Genomic DNA, 18,415 nt, shown 5'->3' with positions numbered 1-18,415 from the left:
TACTTTGTAAGACTTTATTAGTTGAGAACACGCGCTGGTAGTTAAGGATTTATTTCTTCCAAATCATAATCTAGAAGAGATTGTATATTTATTAAGAGCAATTAGTTTAATAAAACATGACAGTATTTCCTGATAGACTGCCATCACCTACATCACTGTTTCAGCTGTCTAATTTGCAATGTCAGGAAAATGAAGCTAGCATTGTCCAAATAAGAAACCAGATCCCCCAAATCCTAGAGTTACCAGTCTTTTCTACAGTGAGAAAAACAACACAAAACAAGTCACTCAACACCACTGCCTACAGGGATAGGCTTTTTAACTTCTGGAACATCAGTGCTACATCAAAAGAAGCATGGCTAGCAGGTTGACAGAGGTGATTCTCCCCCTCCCCTCTTGTGAGGCCTCCCCTGGACTACTACATCCAGCTCTTGGAGCCCTTGACATAAGGATGACATGGACCTGCTCTAGCAGGTCCAGAGGAGGCCACAAAGATGATCGGGGACTGCAGCACCTCCCTTACCAGGACAGGCTGAGAGGGCTGGGATTGTTCAGCCCAAAAAAGAGGGGCCTTCAGTCAGACCTTGTAGCAGCCTTCCAGTACGTAAAGGGGCCTACAGGAAAGATGGGGAGGGATCTTTATTAGGGAACGTAGTGATATGATGAAGGGTAATGGATTTAAACTGGAAGGGGTTGTATTTAGATTAGACAGAAGGAAGAAATTCTCTACCGTGAGGGTGATGAGACACTGGCACAGGTTACCCAGAGAAGTTGTGGCTGTCCCCTCCCTGGCAGTGTTCAAGGCCAGGTTGGACGGGGCTTTGAGCAACATGATGTAGCCTGTGGCAGATGATCTTCACCATTCTATTATCTGAGGTCTGTACAGCTGAGGAAGGCACCTTAGCAGCTCACATGCTAAAAGCAGACTTAATTTCACATTAAAAGCCTCTTAACTTTTTAAATGTCAGTAACATGCAGTCAGTCACTTCTTACAAAAGAGACTTAGACTGTAACTTGTTCTTAGCTTGGGCAACATTTGATCATCTGTTAAATCTGGAGAGGTATGTGTTTAGAAACATCCGAGTAGTGAGTCAGCACCAATTCCTCAGATCTCAGCATGGTTTGACAAGTCACAATCAAATATGACTGCACTGTCAAATGCAAGAATTGTGCAACAACCCACTGTGGTAACAAAGCTGGAAAAAGGTGACAGCAACACACTGGTCAAGACATTTAAAACAGCTTCAGGCAGACAGTGCCACCAGCCTCCCCCACCTGTCCATATATATTCAATTGTATCTATTTTCTGATCATCACCTATGCAAAACTGGTGTAGTGAGTGGCTGTTGCTGGAGGAGTGAGATGGGGTTTTTCACCTTGCAGCAATGGCCAGCTTGTGATAAATGTTTCCTGTCACATTCTCTAAGTATTTCTGCTGCTTTTCTCTGCAATTCCCTCAATAAATATCAACTGAAATTTTCAAAGTACTTTATTGATACACTAGCATACAGAGTCCATCAACCACTGAACAGTTCAGACCTAGCCATGTATTTCCATGTGTGAAATTATGATCCAATCTTTTGTTCATTTCAGTATGGACTCTTCATTTGCTAGGAGGGAAGGAAGAAGAAACACAGTTAGGACTACTAGTCACTCTCATGCAGTACTAAAATACACAAATCATTAGTAGGATCAAAGGCTACCTTTAAGTATGCTATTTATTTCTAGGCAGTTTTTATGATTCTTGCTTTTACTTATTCAACCAAAGTGTATGTCACTGCTTTAGGGTAAAGGCACTTCTCAGGTTTACTCATTAGTATGTTTTCCGAATTGACAATTCAAACAAGCACAGAACGTGCTATCATTACAGATACGTCCAGTTATCCACCATTAAAGAATAATCTTCAGTAACTACACTGAACGAAGTTTTAACAATTACCTTTCTAACTGAAAAAACATACCAAAACCACTTTTGGGAAAGGATATCAGTTATCTCTGTGACACTTAGATAAACATTCTAAACATATAATCATACAATTCCATTATTCAGTGGAGTAGCAACACCATACAACAGCCTCTATCTCCAAAATACAAAAAGTTTCAGCTGAACTAGAAAACATATAAAAGACCTATTTATTTAGTCTATGACTTATAGAGACTATGTATTTAAGATGGTAAAACAGCTGTGCAAAATAGTTTTATCTCTAGTAAGAGATACAATTCACCAACTTGCATACTTGATTTTCTATGTGTAGTTAATTTTACAGGGTTTTCTTCAATATTATTCTTGTTCAAGACAATGCAAATATCACTATTTTCCAGGGAAATAGTTACAAAGTGTGTAGCTGCACCAAGAACAGCTTGCATTACTAATCAATTTGTTAAAAGGTCTTAACTGTAAGTCCACTTAATAAAACCTAGGTGAATTCAAGCTTGAGAGTACACTCCTCTGTAAGGCAGGGGGAGGAATCTTCTGTTAGAAATACTCATGGGACAAGAAATGATCCTAACGACAAGGGAGAACATGCTGCAGCAGGAATACTATAGGGTGGAATGGTATGAGAAAGAAGCAGCAGTACTAAACCCAGGTGAACACATTCAGCATATTCTGTTCACATGAGAAACAACAAATACAGCCAACCTCTAACACTACACTAGTGGCACCACTTAAAAGTCTAAACTGCAATTACAAGCTGGTTTAGATTATCAACCACATCTGTGAGATTTCTGTATTGCAAGGAGAAAAGGGATCACGCTTCCTGCACTCAAATGAATAAGGGACATCTGAGTACAATTAATATACGGTTCCACTTATTCCTCACAGAAATAACCAGCAGCTTTTAGGAGTTTATTTTCTCAGGGGAAATTCAGATAGCCATTTAACAAGTCCTGTTCAGTTGCAAAAGTGTTTTTAACTCCTCCTCTGGTGATGCTTGTATTTTGAAAAGCTTATCAACCAAAACTACTGAGCCTTCACATAACCCTAACCACTGCTCCACGGATCCACAGCGGTTTGCAGCCCACTGTCTGTAAACCCAAGTTTCTCCTAAAAGCATTGCAGTAAAACTGCAGTACACCTTCAAGCCAGTGTGTGCACTTCGATAAGGGATGCAAAAATTAAATTGAGGGACTACCTTCCGCAAGCTCTTTTGCAATCCGCTCAAGTTCTTCACGCTTCTTTTTCTCTTCAGCCTCTATTCTTCTCTCTTCTTCAGCAACAGGCTTTAGGTAGTCTGCCATTAAACACTTGCTTTAAAACACAATGTGTAGAACCCAGCACAAAGCTCTGCACCTCCTAGCTCACTCAAAATGGAAGAAAAAGCAGCTTCACTGTCACAGAGTCGTATTTTATACGAAGCTGTGACTTCAAACCTGTAAGAACCCGTCCCTGAGGGTCTCCTCAGCAAGGCCTCGGCAGCTCCCGCTGCGGCGGGGAAGGGGGAAATGGCGGCCGGGCCCGTCGCTGCGCGGCCCGCCACGGCCGCCTCAAGGTGACCTTGCGGACTGCACGGGGGAAGAGAGGCCGCCCGGGGCGTCGCACTCACCGTATCGTTTCTTGCCGTAGATCATCCCCACCAAGAGGGCCGAGTACCGGGTGAACTGTAGGAGGCAGAGACAAGGACACGCCCTTCGCTCAGTTCAGCCGCGCCGACAGGCCGGGCCAGGCCCGGCTCGGCGCCTCCCGCCCGCCACGGCACATGGCGCCCCCCCGGAGCGTAGCGCGGCACCCGCACAGCGCCGGGGAAGCCGCCCGCCGCCCTCACCTTGATAAGCGGAGAAACCTGCACCGGCGGGATCATCCTGGCTACGGCGGCTGTGCGGCAGCCGGCAGTAACGCCTGTCGAGCGGCGGCGGGGCGGAAGGAGGTCACCGCTCCGCCCACCGGCGACAGAGTCACGCGGCACCAGGCTCTGCCAGCGCAGGGCGGGCACTAGCGTTCCCTGAAGTATTTTTATTTCAGCGTCTGGTCATGCGTCCGAGGCGTCGTTACGCCACAGAATGAACCGTGCTCATTCCCCCGTGACAGAAAATGGAGGGCATGTGCCCCCGGCCAGTCCCTCGGCCACCGCGGTGGGGAGGGGCGGAGAGGGGTTTCTCCTCTCCGCCTGAGAGATGCCCGGCAGCCTACGGGAATGACACTGCGAGCCTTCGGTGTTGTCATCCTCCCCTGCCGCTACGGGGAGAGGACTGGGAGGAGCGGAGCTGCGCATCAGGGGCGGTGGGTAGCGAGCGCTAGGCCTGGGTGGGCACATCAATACTGGCGCCCTGCGGACACACTGCGTTCTGCAGGCTCTCATCGCAGAGGAGCTGCATCAACAGCGTTTTCTGTGTTTGATCCAGAGGGCAAAGGACACGTTAGCAGAGCCTACGAACTACAATTATGTCCTTGGTTCTTGAACCTTAACAAAATCATGTTATGTGCCGGGCAACTAAGAAATCTGGATTATGTTTCCTATTCTCTCACAAAAATGAAGGAATCTTAGCTGGCTGCTCATTAGTGCCATCATTTTCAAATCCTTGCAGACGTCATTTTCTTCAAGTACCAATGGAAGAAGAATCAAAATTTTTTTATATCACCTTAAAAAGCTTTTGGGTGTTTCACACAAAATCACATAATGGTTGAGGTTGGAAGGGACCTTGATGATTCAGAAGGAAAGAAAAGATATGTCCAACATAACTTTAATTGCAGACATCAGATTTAAGTTTCACCTGCAGAGAAGAAATAAAGGGCTAGAAGCTTTGTTTTTTCACTGATTTAAATTTATTACAAATACACATATTCACTGCTTATTATGTGCCTGCTGCACATTAGAAACAAAACCATATAGAACCAAAAGTGCTTTTATTAAATATAAGAAAAATTCTGTGATACACAACGTAATGCAGAATCCTACTGCAAGTCATTTAACCTCAACAAGGTATAAACCCTTTGAATACCTGAACATACTCTTTCACAAGAAGTATGTAATACAATTTCATATTGGTACAACAGTGCTTCACACTAAAAGCACAAGTGCCTTCAAGACTGATCACAACTGAAATAAGGTATCTGAATTTGTTTTCACTAACAGTTACTCCAGGCATACTTTGCCACAGTACTTTTAATTTTTTTTTTTAGGAGGAACAACAAAATCCCTCAAATGCCTTTAAATATGGCATTAAAGTTACCAGGCACTAAGACAGTTCAAGAATCAAACTACAGGCTCTGCCAAAAAGAAATGTGAAGTCTGCCAGGTGAGCCAAAGACTAGATGACTTTGCCCACTCCTTGTATACAGCAATCTGCAGGGTAATGTTTGGTAAGTTTGATAAGCATAAAGCTTACCAAACTGCACACAATGTAAAAAATTCAGCACATCATGGACTGGAATTTCTACAAGGTTAGTTTCTTTTCTGTCGTATCAAAACTCAGAAATCTGTGGGATCCCTTAGCCTCTAATTAGGGAAAAACTCAACTCCCTTACCTGATGGGGAACTCTTACATATGGCAAGAAAGTCTCACACTCCGTCTGAATATCACATTGGGCCTTCAAAATAACAGAAGGATGTTCCTTTCAACGGCATGAAAACAGACACAGAAAGCCTGAGAAATCCAAACCTTCCATTTCAGCTGAGCAGTTGCTTCAGAACTGAAACGAAATTTACCTCTAGTCCCACAGCTCTCTGAATCTCTTCCATGGGAGATATCAAAGCTAGTTCAAACCTTGGGTACATAACCACATGAATACTGATTCATTAAATACACCCTTTTTTAGAAGAACAGATACGCCTGAAGAACTTGTGTTCAGGTAGCCTAGAAGACTGAATATGGGTCACAATTGCAACTCCCATCTAAACTTGGGCTCAGAGCCCCTCAATGACAAGCAGTTTTCAAAATGCTATCACAGGTTTGTAACTATGCAGAAGAGATGTAACATTAGGGAAAAAAAAAAAAAAAAAAAAAAAAAAAAGAGGGGGACCAGCAACCTGTATGGATAAATGTTCTACCATGGGGGGCGATCCAGAAATCCAGGTCTCCATATCTTCCAAGCCTCACTCCCTATCTTACAGCAGCACAGCTAGCTTCGATACCTGTGTTTGGCTGCTGTAATGACTGCCATATGTCAGAAAAAAGGGCATTTCGCTGGGCATGTTTGTGTATTTCTTAATCGATCATCACTACAGTTATATGTCAAGCAATGCTTTTTCCAAAAGGGTAGCTCTAAAGGAAAGGGAACATGCTTTTCCTTGTATCCCCTATTTACCAATTTTTTTCAATTACAGGTTTTGGAGACAGGGTCTCAAGCATGATCAGCTAAAACTTAAATATGCTCCAGTTATGGCCAATGCAGGCTTTAGTTTAGATCAATATAATCCACACATTAAGATAACGTCTTAGAAGAACTGAAGTTAATGTTACAACTTCACATGCACTATGTGGAAATTTTAGGACAGTGTTTCAGTAGGAGACAAACATGCCTCCTCTTCTTCTAACAATACAGCCTTCCATCTGGAGAGAGACAGCACGGACTTTATGACAGTTGAAGAAATTCTAACAAAAATGCGCAAGGCAAGAAAAGCAAATGGGATTACAATCTGCATAACATGGAAAATTGCTGTGCTAAATTCACTTAACAAGCATGTTAGAAAGAAGGCCCCAAGGCTTACACAAGGGTAGAGAGCCAACTTGGCAAACATGAAGGCGTGCTCCTTGCCACCATATCTAGCAAAAGAATGCAAAGTTTCCCTTTCATGGAGGGCTGCAGTCCATATTGCAAACTGGAATATGCTGGCAAAGAAAGTGATAACACAGCTGATCTGGATGGCTTCTATTTCATTGTGAGACTTCTCTGCAAATTCACTGGTCAGCTGGTACGCTAGTGGAAGCCCACCAATGAAAGCCAATGAAAGTATGTTAAGCAGTCCCATTAATCGTGTAGCTTTTTTTACATAAAGGAAAAGTGAGTGATGGACAAACCACAAGAGACCAATTGTTACAAATGAGCCAAAGTAGGCAAGATAGTTTGGCCCATATTCACTTAAAGCTTCAAGAAGGCTGCCATGGAACTTCTCCTCAACTTCTCTGGGATCAGGGACATTGTCTTCACTGTGGAAAGAAAACTTACTTTGTTTTGCGTATTACTGTTATAAAACCACACCTGGAACAACACTGAACTATGCTGGTTTACTCTGAGCAAGTAGGGAACAACAGGCATCCATTCTGTAGTTCTCTAATTTGTAACTCAAATCAGCATTTCAAATAAAGGCTCTGCAAATAAATTAGATCTGAAAATAAGTTTGCATTCCTTTAGGTTAATGTAATAAAGCTGACACAGTGACTATAAATAAATAAATAAATTTAAAATAAGTATAAAATAGTGACACAGTGAGAGCTTTTGTTGATAAAAGCCTTTTATCTGAAAACAAGACTAAACCAAAAGGAAGCTGTGTTCTTCAAGACTCCCCACCCTACATACATTAAGTAGACTGATGATCACTGAAATGGGAGCATTACAAATATCTTTTGTTTGTGTTCTGTATCTTTCCAGAAAATCATACTTAAAGTAACCACTTCATGTTTTAGAAGTCCAAGACAATGTTTGGTTAATTTTATTTCCTCAAATATTACATACAGACAAAAGTTAATATAATTAACAACACAAATTGTAAGAGGCAACACAAATCCTTACCATATATCCAAAATGAGCAGGGTTGCTACAATAGCATAGACTCCATCACTGAATGCTTCTACCCTTTCCTTACTCAGAGGCTCACTGAGGTAAAAAGTAAAGGTTTCTAAGCTATGGTGTTCCTCCTCTTCATCTCTCTGACCTGGAAACAAATCCAGATGTTTACCACAGAAAGGCAAAATCACATAGTATAAAACAAGGTAGTTAAACAACCTACTGTGACCTCCCTTCTCTTTCTCCCCATCTGCCAAACCTATCTGTAGAAAGAAGGGTGCTGTTCATTCACACAGGTCAGTCACTCCACTTCTGGCAGCTGTGCTTCTCCCTGAAGTTCATGTTGCTTTCAGGACAACAAGCGCTTCAGGGACAAAAAAGCACTGTCCTTCAAACTGTATGGGAGAGTATTTCCACCCAGTGAATAATGACTCAAAGCTGTAATTGAACAAAACATTTGACAATTAAACAAATCAGATGCTGTTCTCAGGAAGCCCCAATAGTAGGACCTCTAAGGCAGTGTGGAGAACTTATACTGCATGGGAGAAAAAAATCACTGGGCTACACCGGGAGATCAAATGGCCTGCTTTAAAATAAATCTAATCTTTAATCAAAAGGTAGGGCTCTGGAGCTTTTATAGGAAATGTCAAACACATTCCTAACGACTGGGCTCTGAACTGCCCAGCTAGCCAAGCTGCACCACTTCACGAGTATAGACGGGATGAAGAAAAAGCTTATAACTTTCAGAGGAAGTAAGGAGAGGAACTGAATGAAAAGCAAGTGTAATCACAACTCACGTCAATAGAGCAGTAATTTATGTCAGCCATCTGATGTGGGGAGACATACACAGACATGACCTGACTGCAGATTGCAGTGCCCCTGTTGCAACAGACACAGGCAATATTTGTATGTTTATTCTTTGGCTCTGACAGTGTGGCTTTAGCCATTTCAGAGCATTTCTGCCTCCCGGTCTATTATTGCTGCCACATGGGGGAGTCAAAAGTGTGCTCCCATTTGCAGTGTACCCAGATGGGCTTGTACTAGGCTGAACAGCAGCAGCAGAAGCACAAAGATGTTATTCTTGCGATTCACCTCAGGAGTGCCAGTTCTAAAGACATGATCTGTTCAGTCTTTTTTGGTCAGTTCATATTGCTCTCCATGCTTTGGTTGAGTAGGTGGCATGATATCACCTTCTCCTTTATTTTGGCACTGGCAGCTTCCTTCTCAGCAGAGTTTAAGAGCGGCTCTGGCTTTTGGTGTGGTTGTGCAACTGTTAGTCCTGACACAAGGAGGGCAGAAAGAACATAAGCAAGGAGCATGAACAAAGGAAGCATGGATTCAGGCTGACTCAAACCATGTGTGAAAGGACATATTTAGACCACAGTAGTTAGATTAATGAAATTTACACTTTAAACTGGAAAAGTTCAATTTATAGGTGCTCTACTTGCCAGTTTGAAAATGTGGGACCACACAGTATTGCTCAGGAGAAAATGATACAGGCATAGACCTTGCTTCCTATATTCTTCAATTCCCATGCTCCCTCTTTTAGGAGGGAAAAGTGATAGAAGGCCTTCATCCATCATTCATGTACTTAAGTGTGTGTCAGCATGCACGTGCATGTTCAGGACAACCCAGAGAGGTTTTGCACTCAGAAATTATCTTTGAATGGGTAGTATGTTCCACAAATCTAGTCACAAATTAAGGGAAATCAGAGAGCAAGTGCAAAACTGTTCAGAAGCCCAACAATAAACCCCCAAACCACTACGCTCCAAGACATAATGAAATGGAAGTAGAACTGAAACTACTTTACTCGAGGCTTTTGGATAACAGGTTGACAACCTGGTAACGTATCTGAACACAGTCCAATGATATTGTTACTCACCAACAATCTTGGTTTTACACCATGAAACAAATCGAGTGAGATGTGGAAAAATTATTACGAGCCCAAGAAGTACATAAGACTATGGAAAGGAAAACGAACACAGTTTAAATTTAGTTACCAACATATAAATTACCTTCCAAGTTTAATATGAAATTGTTACTATCAATCTTTGGGTATAATCACATTGAGAAAAACAAATCTTGTCATGGAGAAGGCTCACCTGAAATGCACATGCACCTCCTGAACATTGCACGTGCAACCTAATACTGCTTTTTGATAGCTAATTTAGTACCAGTAATAAAGCATGCTAAAAAACAAAGGGAAATAATTCTGCTAACAAAAATGCAGTAATGACTGCTTTGGAAAATCAAGAACTGTCCCACATGATCCCTATGGGTCCCTTCCAACTTGAGATCTTCTGTGATTTTGTGATTCTACTGCTTGTGTCTCAAAGACCCCTCAGGGGGTCATAAGTGGTTCACAGGCTTTTGCACAGGTCTAAGGACAAGAGCAACTTCAAGACTAATTTAATCGTTATTAATATTAAAAGAAAATACACTACTGAACAAGATGAGAAAGAAGAGGGAAGTAAGGGTGTAAGAAGAAAACATACTTCCAGTTAAAATTAGGCCTTTTCACATTTGGACTCACAACTGTCTCTTATCAATAGCAACCTGATTCCTCTCAAATTTGGGGATTATTTAAACACTGCGAATTCACATGGAATCTTTCTCAAAATTCAGTTAAATCCACCTTTACTTAAAACAAGACAGAGGAAAGGAAGCTCAGGATACACTCAAAAACTAGATTTCATTTCCAAGCAGGGGTTCTGAGAAAGGTTAAAGCTATTAATAAGTAGGAGAAACTCACTGCCATTTAATAAAGACGGCAGAGAAAAAGGCTGTTTAAAAACAGGCCTTAGCAAAAAATGTTTGTTTTGAGATGCAGGTTGGCCCGCTGATCTTGCTTATTCTATTTGCTCATACACCCTGAGTTAGTGCAGCAATTATATTCACTTGTCTTCAGTTTGTGCAATGGGATGCTTATTACATGTAACCTTCCTCATTATCTCACCTACTTACGATGAGCAAGATGCTAAGTTAAAGTTAAGAGACCTGCTTCTAATTAAAAGAAACACTAAAAAGAAAATCAGGCAGAGCAGGTAAAGCCAATAATGTAGCAAAATATTCTTTCAAAACTATCCAAACTCATGGATCATATTACAGACTGATAACTGTGAACCAAACACATTCAATGAAAAATAGCATCCATGATTACAGCACCACAGAACTGGCAACTAAGAAAATCTGAGTATTTAATATGGACAGCATTATTTTAACACACAGTCCTAAACACAACTAATACAAACTGCTGCATCAAAGTTTTCAGTTAACTGGGAGAACTTACCAAAGGAATAAAGAAAAAAGAAAAGATGGCTGCTAAAAGGCATAAAACTGGTCCTCTTAGGATAATTTTTAAGATATGACGTTTATAGAAATTCTGATTTTCAGACACCCGTATCTGTCGATTCAGTAAGTGTGGGTGATAGAATCCATACGCTACTATCACAGCCTGCAAGAAGAGCATTACTGCAGTTATTACACAGAAATATAGGCAGTATTTCAAATACAAACCTGTAAAACTGTAAGTGAACAAATTGCAAAACACTTTCAACCTTACTCTTCACTCCCAAATGGAGGGCTGGTCCTAGAAACTCTGAGATTTCATAATACACTGCATGTCAAGATTTTAGTCTCCTCTGCAGAGCTTGACATGACCATGGATCTTATATGAAGATAAATGAAGAGCTCCACAATGAGGAACAGAAAGCGACAAGGCCCTGCACCTGGAGAAAACCAGTGCCATTGGAAAGAGGCTGAAAGCCCATGTTCGCTCTGGCATCGCCGCATAGCTCAGTAAGAATCTCAGCAGGAAAAGTCAATTGCTATTTCTCCAAGGTATTTTTAATGAGTAGGAAAGGAACTACTAGTTTGTGGACTTTATCATCAGCTGATTTTGTTGCATATATCACCTTCACAGGACAGTGGCAATACAAACTTTCATCTCATATACAGATACTATATTATCACAACAGGCACAACTTTGAAAAAGGATCTATACAAACAAAAAAGATATTTAGCAATTTGTACCCATAGTTAAGAAATAGAATTTTAGCTCTACCCAAGAAAATCTATTTCAAAGTGAAAATGTAAATGGAGAGCTCTGATACCTGTATAAGGCCAATGACAACAGCACAGATACTGAACAGGAAAATGCCAAAAGGTACCTCTGGGAAGGAGGCCATTAAGGAAAACTAGAAGAAAATGCAACTAGATCAAATATTTAAGAAGTAATGTAGGAATGACAGTAGAGAAATGGAAGCACTCTTCATTCAATACTGAAACTCAGAAAGCTAAATAATACTTCGCATTTCAACATAATTCCACTAAATGCAATTTCTAGCCACAAATACATGCAGGCATTCCAACAAAAGGCATCTGGATAGATGGCTTTCCTCTCATGTTGATACCGCAAAACCTTAACTTCTCTGACACTATGTCTCCATAATAACTACAGACTGGCTGGTAGCTCAGCATAAAGTTTAACAGTGTTTTCAGTGGACAAAATGTTCATAGCTGTGAAAATTCATAATATTAGGATATCTTTTTTAATTTTTAAATTTTTCTACCTCCACGACTCCTTGTTGTATTAATTTCTGCAGCTTCATTGGGGGGTGGGGAAGCAGGGACTAGTATTCGGGTAACATTGACAACTTTCCAAAAATTATTTCAGCTTCAAGGCAATGTAAAAAGTATATTCTCTTCATGATAAAGACTGTTTTACTGACCACAGCCTTATTCTTTGCAGACTTATATGTAACACAGACTTATATGTAACCACAGAGAAACTGGTGCCTGATGTATAAATTTGTTCTATACATAAAATAAAAGTCAAGATGCATTTTAAGCAACTGTTTTATTCTGCTAATACAGTGTTCAGTTGCAGATATTCTTGCAGGTCTAAAGGTCATCTGACCAGAAATTATGCAGAACATTAAATGTGAAGATCTAAAAAGTCTGCCAGAATCCACTTTGCTGAATAAGTCAAAAGCGATACCAAAAACTGTCTAGATTACAGAAGGAAAAGGTTCTGTCAACTAAAGAGGAGTTTGAAACACAGTTTTAGTTCCCTTACAAAATGCAAAATTCTCATCACACAGCTTTGACATTTTTTCAACACAGCTGCTTTCTAAAAAGAAATCATGGGAAACTACTACTTTCCATTACTACTATTTTTCTTCTAGAATACCCATTTCCTGCCAGGTCTATAACATACAGTAATTGGAGGTTATAACGTGTCCTCATGAATTTTAAACAATGGATAATAATAATAATAAATCATTACAGTGGATTCAGGGTTTATAGTAACACTTTCCCAGGTTTCTGAATACTTTGATTTTCAAATAAATAAAGAAAAAACCCCTGTAATTTAAACATATGCCGAATGTTAGAAAAGTACTTACTGTGTATGGCAAGAAAGTTATGATCATCATACAAGCCTAGAAAAGAAAAAAGCGTACTGAAACCCTAGGTAAAATACAAAGCAAGCAATTCCCTCATTAAAAATACGTCCAGAGAATGCAACACAAACAGGTCAAATGCTTGTGCTGCATCATGAAGAAAACAATATTTCTGAAGTTGCTGAGCTTTGACTGTTAACAAATGGTTGGTTCTTCTGACTCATTCATCTTCCATGTTTGCTACCCACACTGCACAGGCTTATTTTAGAAAACACTAGTTTTGTTATCAATACCACAGGTAAAAGTTTTGCCACCGTTCTTAACAGACTTCTTTCTAAAGTAGCAATGCCAGAAGTACCACACCTCCTAAAGAGGTGATGTGATCAGAATATTAATCTCTGATCACAAATATTTAATGTATAAAAAAGCTAAATTAAAAAAAAAACACCTCAAGCATAAAGCAATTAATTGCTTTTAAGAATTCCATGCCTTAAGCTAGTCCTCTAAAATAATTTCCTGTAGTCTTATCTCACAGAGTTTAAACTCAGTGTTTTTATTAACAAATTTAAATCAACTGTGGCTGAACACTGTCAGAGAACAGACTTTTAAACAATGTAGAAAAATACAAAGTTCTAGCTGAAAGCAAGAATACGTTCACTATTGTAGCATCCCATTACAGCTACGAGTAACCAAGACATTACAGGGTGACTCGTTAAAATACATAAATAAAATGAAGAATTTTTAAGATTTAAGCAAGTCTAAAGCTCAAAACACTGATTCAGAGATTGCTGTCTCAGTGGAGGTGTTTGGAAGATCATACAATCCTCTGTTCAAAATAAGCTTCAGAATTAATTTCTAAGCAACTTAAACAGAGAAATGACTGAAACATAACTGTAATTCAAACCCACAACTAAGATTTTTTGCCACAAGAGACACAGCATTTCATTTGCTTAAGCCTGGAGAACAGATACTTCAGCTGGACACAGATGAACAGGGTCAAAAGCTTTAGCCATAGGTGCCTCCAGTTCCCTCACATGAACTTCAAACTAACCTGTTGCAGAGCTCTGCTTTTAGCTTATAGTAAAACATGTGGAAGTTAAAAGCAAGCTAGTTATCAATCAGCCACTTTGGCAAGGAGGAATTAAAATTCTCTGTATCTTCCTGACATGGAAATTTGGCAGTTATGCTATTTAAATTAGAAACTTTTGGATATACACATACAGACTTAAGAAAAAGTGACCTGTACTTGCTAGTTAAGACACCCAGCATGTCTGACAAAACTCACCAGATTTAGAAGAGCAAGGACATCATCTATAAACTCTATCACCTGAAACAACCTGTCAAGGCAAGGCAAGATATCATGAACAAGCCAACTATCAAAAATATGTCTTACAACACTGTATACAACTCAGTTATGATATTGTAAAGAAATTTATTTCTCATTTCCTTTGCTTCAGAATTCATACTAGTTGTCCAGGTGCTACCAAAACTCCATAGTTCAAATATGGCAGTAATTTGTTAGAAAAATTTGAAAAGCAAGATACAGTCAATCATGGAGCAGTTATTAAGCACCTCATTTCTATCTGAAAGACAAGTGGCATATGATGTAGCAAACCAGCTTCCCCCCTCAACTTTATCTTTCCTCTACACCTGAAATAATTTATTTATTTTAAAGTAAATGTCACCATCATTAACAGCCAATTCATCCATGAAGAAGTGATTTAGATGTCAGTTCTGACCGATCAAGTCACATACCAAAAATCTAGAAAGGCAGTGAGCTACAAATGGATACCAGTCCTTGGAGAAAAAAGATACAGGGGTGATTTGGGAGCAGGAGCTGATGATACTCTGGAGGACCTGCCACTTCACTATAACACAAAATACAGCCAAATCACAGGGCAGGTTTCTGGTTTGCCTCCTCCCACAGCTATTCTGTTCCAGAATAGCTCTGTCTTTTGCCACCTGACACACCCGGGACAGGACAGCCAGCAAACTGCTAGTGAACTGCACAAGGCTTGGGAGCCACAGGACAACTATCATTAGCTGTCAATTAATCACCTATTTACTTGAACACAGGCAGCTATCAATTAATCGCCTATATACTTGGAACACAGGCAGGCCCAGAACTAACAGGATACTGACAACTTGAGCTCACTGCTCAAGCAGATGCTTATGAAGCATGAAGAAAGGCAGACTTCCACCAACAGGCACTGTTCAATGCTCACTCAAGAACAAGTCCATCTGATAGTCTGATGCAAGAATAAAAATACAGGCACCAGACTGACTTTGAGCTTGTCAGATGAAGCAGTGCTGTGTAGGGATCTGAGCTCAGCAGTACCACTGCACAGATCTTCCAGAGCAGATCCAGATGTTGAGAATCCATAGAGAGTCTCAGATTTTCCTTTGTCTCTTAGGCCATTGTGCAGAGCTATTATTTTGATTTTTTCTGAGTTTGACTTGGGAGAACAGAGGCAAGTTCATGCTGTTAGGGCCAGAGTATTTTCAGAATTTTAAGGCTTAAAATAATTTCTCCTGAAGATACAGCATAGTTATTATTATGCAAAGAATATAAACTTTTCTTCCAAACTGGCCCACACTTTGTTAATGAAATCACTGGTCCACAGAAGTGTCCCTTGGAATCAATAGAACCAATCGCTCTCCACAAAACCCTAAACTATTCAAAGACTATGCCTCAGCATTTACGTATGCAAGCAACGAAAAGCAATGTGATAAAAGCACTGATGTTGACTGTTGAATTACAGCTTGCACACATCTATTAGAATGCAGTCAATCCACTTACCCAGGGAAAGAATACAGTAACATTTATAAAGTTCAAAATTCAAACAAAAACTGCCCTGATTCTAGTATGATACCTGCACGTCAGTTTCTTTTTAACTACCAAGACACAGCATCTGCAACATTACAATCGATTTTGTGAGAAGCACTGTTGAGGACTGAGACAGACAAGTTTTAGGCCAGCTGTACTGTCTCAGTTCCTCTATTTGTGTAGCATACAAGTTACAAAGTCATGCTTTTTCAGCATAAGTAGAAATTTAATTCCATCTACAATGATATAAAATGAAGAGTAACTATATTGCTTGTTTTTCTCTGTATCACTGTGTCAATGGTGCAAGAGTAGTTACTCACTGCTTACGGTAGCATTTCCTCACAATGAATTTTTTATATTGTTCAAAAAAAGACAATTCAGAAATGTATCAGCAAGACAGAAGTGTATCAGACTCGTTATCTCCTGTCCTTTTAAACAGTCTTTAAATTTAAACACTGTGTTCCTACCTTACATGAGCTGCCCATGCCACTGTGACTATTAAGAAGGTCATCAAATAGACTGCAATTTTTGCTAGAAGAAGTTGCTGAACACTTTCACCCAGTTTCTGAAAGTAACACCCAGAGATAAAGTTAAATGTTACATTGTGAAATTATTAGCAATATCTGCAAATGAAGGACATGTAGTCATGTAACACATTTTTTTAAAAATGCCTGCCAAGAATGCAGTTCTCTTCCAACAACCATTTTTACTACCGTGCAGAGGAACTGCTTTATTAAACACTTGTAAGTATGCTATTATATGTAGTCACTGGCATATGATGTACTAACATATCTCTTCAATCTGTCTTTCCAACGCTCTGTTCATCTTGTCTTTCTTTCATTTATGCACGCTCTCATCAGTTACTGTGATAATGTATCTCGCAGGAGAGCTGGCCACAAAATGCCTTTTATTTTCTTAGCACTGACTTCTGGAGTAGAAGCATCACACAAGTTTTCTTTCATGGGATGATTATTAACAGTGAGAAAGGGGAGGGCTTAATCACAGCAAATTTTTCATGTACCACCACAATGGCTTAGACTCATGTGGCATATTTCGCCACATTATGGATCATGCTTGAGTTTCCTAAACTAAATGAGACAAAATATTTGCATCTAGGGCTGTTTTTAAGAGCAGAAAAGTAAATATTCATTAAAAAAACCCCTGTAAACTTTCTCAAATAATTAATGTTTCCTAGTATTCCTGTTTCTTTCAGGATTAGTTTATTTTCTGTAGTCTTCTTTTTCCACCTTTGTTTATTCTTATTACATTTATTATTAACCTGATTTTAGAACCAGCATTCAGCTTGCACTATGTAAGTGACTCCTCTAAGTGATGATGTATTTACCAAAAAGAGCAGATAGATGCTTCATGAAAGATGTTTTTGGTCAGGCTGGCAATTCATTTTCCATACAAAAGTAACTGGATAAAACCTATGGCCAACATACAGCTCATTAGGACTTTCTATCACAACTTCTGCAGATTACACAGATCTTCAACAACTAAGTTTTTCACCCCAAGTTGAACAGCTCCTCCCCCTATGGGGAATTTATGTTGTCTTTAATGTTACTTAATGGCTCGGGCTTCTTGCAAGTCTGGAATTTGAAATAAAGTGAGGTGCTAAATTAAGATGTTACACGACACAAGAAACAGCCAATCAAAAGACATGATACCTGATCAGGATGTATTTTTGTGTGAGCCACAGGCAAAATCTGAAAAAACAAAACCTTATTAGTACACTTATTAGACTTTCTTTTCCTCATTCAGAGATTTGTTAAAATCCCCAAAAACTTCGGGTGGCTGCAAATATTCCTGGATCACGTAACAGCCCGCAGTTCGGGAAGACAGAATCACTTTCCAGCCAGAGCGGCACACAGCTGTTACCTCCCCACCGCGACGGCTCGCCGCGCCCCGGGGCTGACGGCCGCGCGGGCAGCACACGGTCCTAGGCTCCGCGACCGGCGCCGACGTCTCGCGGTAGCGCTGCGGCCCGGGGCGGGGGCGGAACAGGCGACCACGGCTCCCCGAGAGCGCCGGGCCCACGGACAGGGCACGGGCACAACCCAGGGAGCCTCGGACGAGCCGCGGGTGCTCGGGGTCCAGCGGCGGGCCCCGGGCCTGGCCGCCGTGCCGGGCCTCCCCGCGGCGCCAGCCCGCCCCGAACCCCGCCACTCCGCCGCCGCCGGCCCCGGTTCCGCGTCGGGCAGGCCCCGCGTCACGGCCGGGCCGGGCGCTCACCATCACCGTGGCGATGATGGAGAGCAGCGCATCGCTGTAGGCCAGCAGCCGGTGCGACGTCTGCGTGCTGCTCCCCTGCTCCCTGTCGCGCGCCGGCATCGGCTCGGGCGCCGCCGCCCCGCCACCGAGGTCCGGCGCCGCGGCCCCCGGAGCCGACATGGCCCCCCCTGCTTTCCGCTCCAGCGGCGGCTGGGGGCGGGGCGGGGCGGGAGCGGCGCTGCCCCTCCCGCGGCCCGCGCTGAGGCGGGAGCCGCAGGCCTCTCCCTGAGGGAGGGCTAGTGCAGGGCGGTG

The 18,415-nt window shown here is 41.3% G+C and overlaps 2 protein-coding genes across 2 annotated transcripts; both read right to left on the bottom strand.

Annotated features, from left to right (window-relative positions):
- Positions 1 to 1,468: 1,468 nt before the first annotated feature.
- On the bottom strand, positions 1,469 to 3,921 carry ATP5ME (ATP synthase membrane subunit e). Its single transcript, XM_074931443.1, has 4 exons — positions 3,762 to 3,921; positions 3,543 to 3,597; positions 3,132 to 3,230; positions 1,469 to 1,607 (listed from the first exon to the last, which is right to left on the bottom strand). Exons 1-4 carry the CDS (start codon positions 3,795 to 3,797, stop codon positions 1,582 to 1,584), a joined length of 216 nt encoding a protein of 71 aa, XP_074787544.1. The 5' UTR covers positions 3,798 to 3,921; the 3' UTR covers positions 1,469 to 1,581.
- Positions 3,922 to 4,745: 824 nt separating this feature from the next.
- TMEM175 (transmembrane protein 175) lies at positions 4,746 to 18,404 on the bottom strand. The gene is made up of 10 exons (XM_074931195.1): positions 18,125 to 18,404; positions 17,560 to 17,598; positions 16,357 to 16,454; positions 14,348 to 14,399; positions 13,066 to 13,101; positions 11,773 to 11,856; positions 10,950 to 11,114; positions 9,543 to 9,621; positions 7,667 to 7,808; positions 4,746 to 7,083 (listed from the first exon to the last, which is right to left on the bottom strand). Exons 1-10 carry the CDS (start codon positions 18,281 to 18,283, stop codon positions 6,423 to 6,425), a joined length of 1,515 nt encoding a protein of 504 aa, XP_074787296.1. The 5' UTR covers positions 18,284 to 18,404; the 3' UTR covers positions 4,746 to 6,422.
- Positions 18,405 to 18,415: the final 11 nt, after the last annotated feature.

This window comes from Athene noctua, chromosome Z, assembly GCF_965140245.1.
Source record: "Athene noctua chromosome Z, bAthNoc1.hap1.1, whole genome shotgun sequence".
Lineage (NCBI taxonomy): Eukaryota > Metazoa > Chordata > Aves > Strigiformes > Strigidae > Athene > Athene noctua.
Note: the sequence above shows the minus strand (reverse complement) of the source record. Positions and strands in the feature narration are given on the sequence as shown.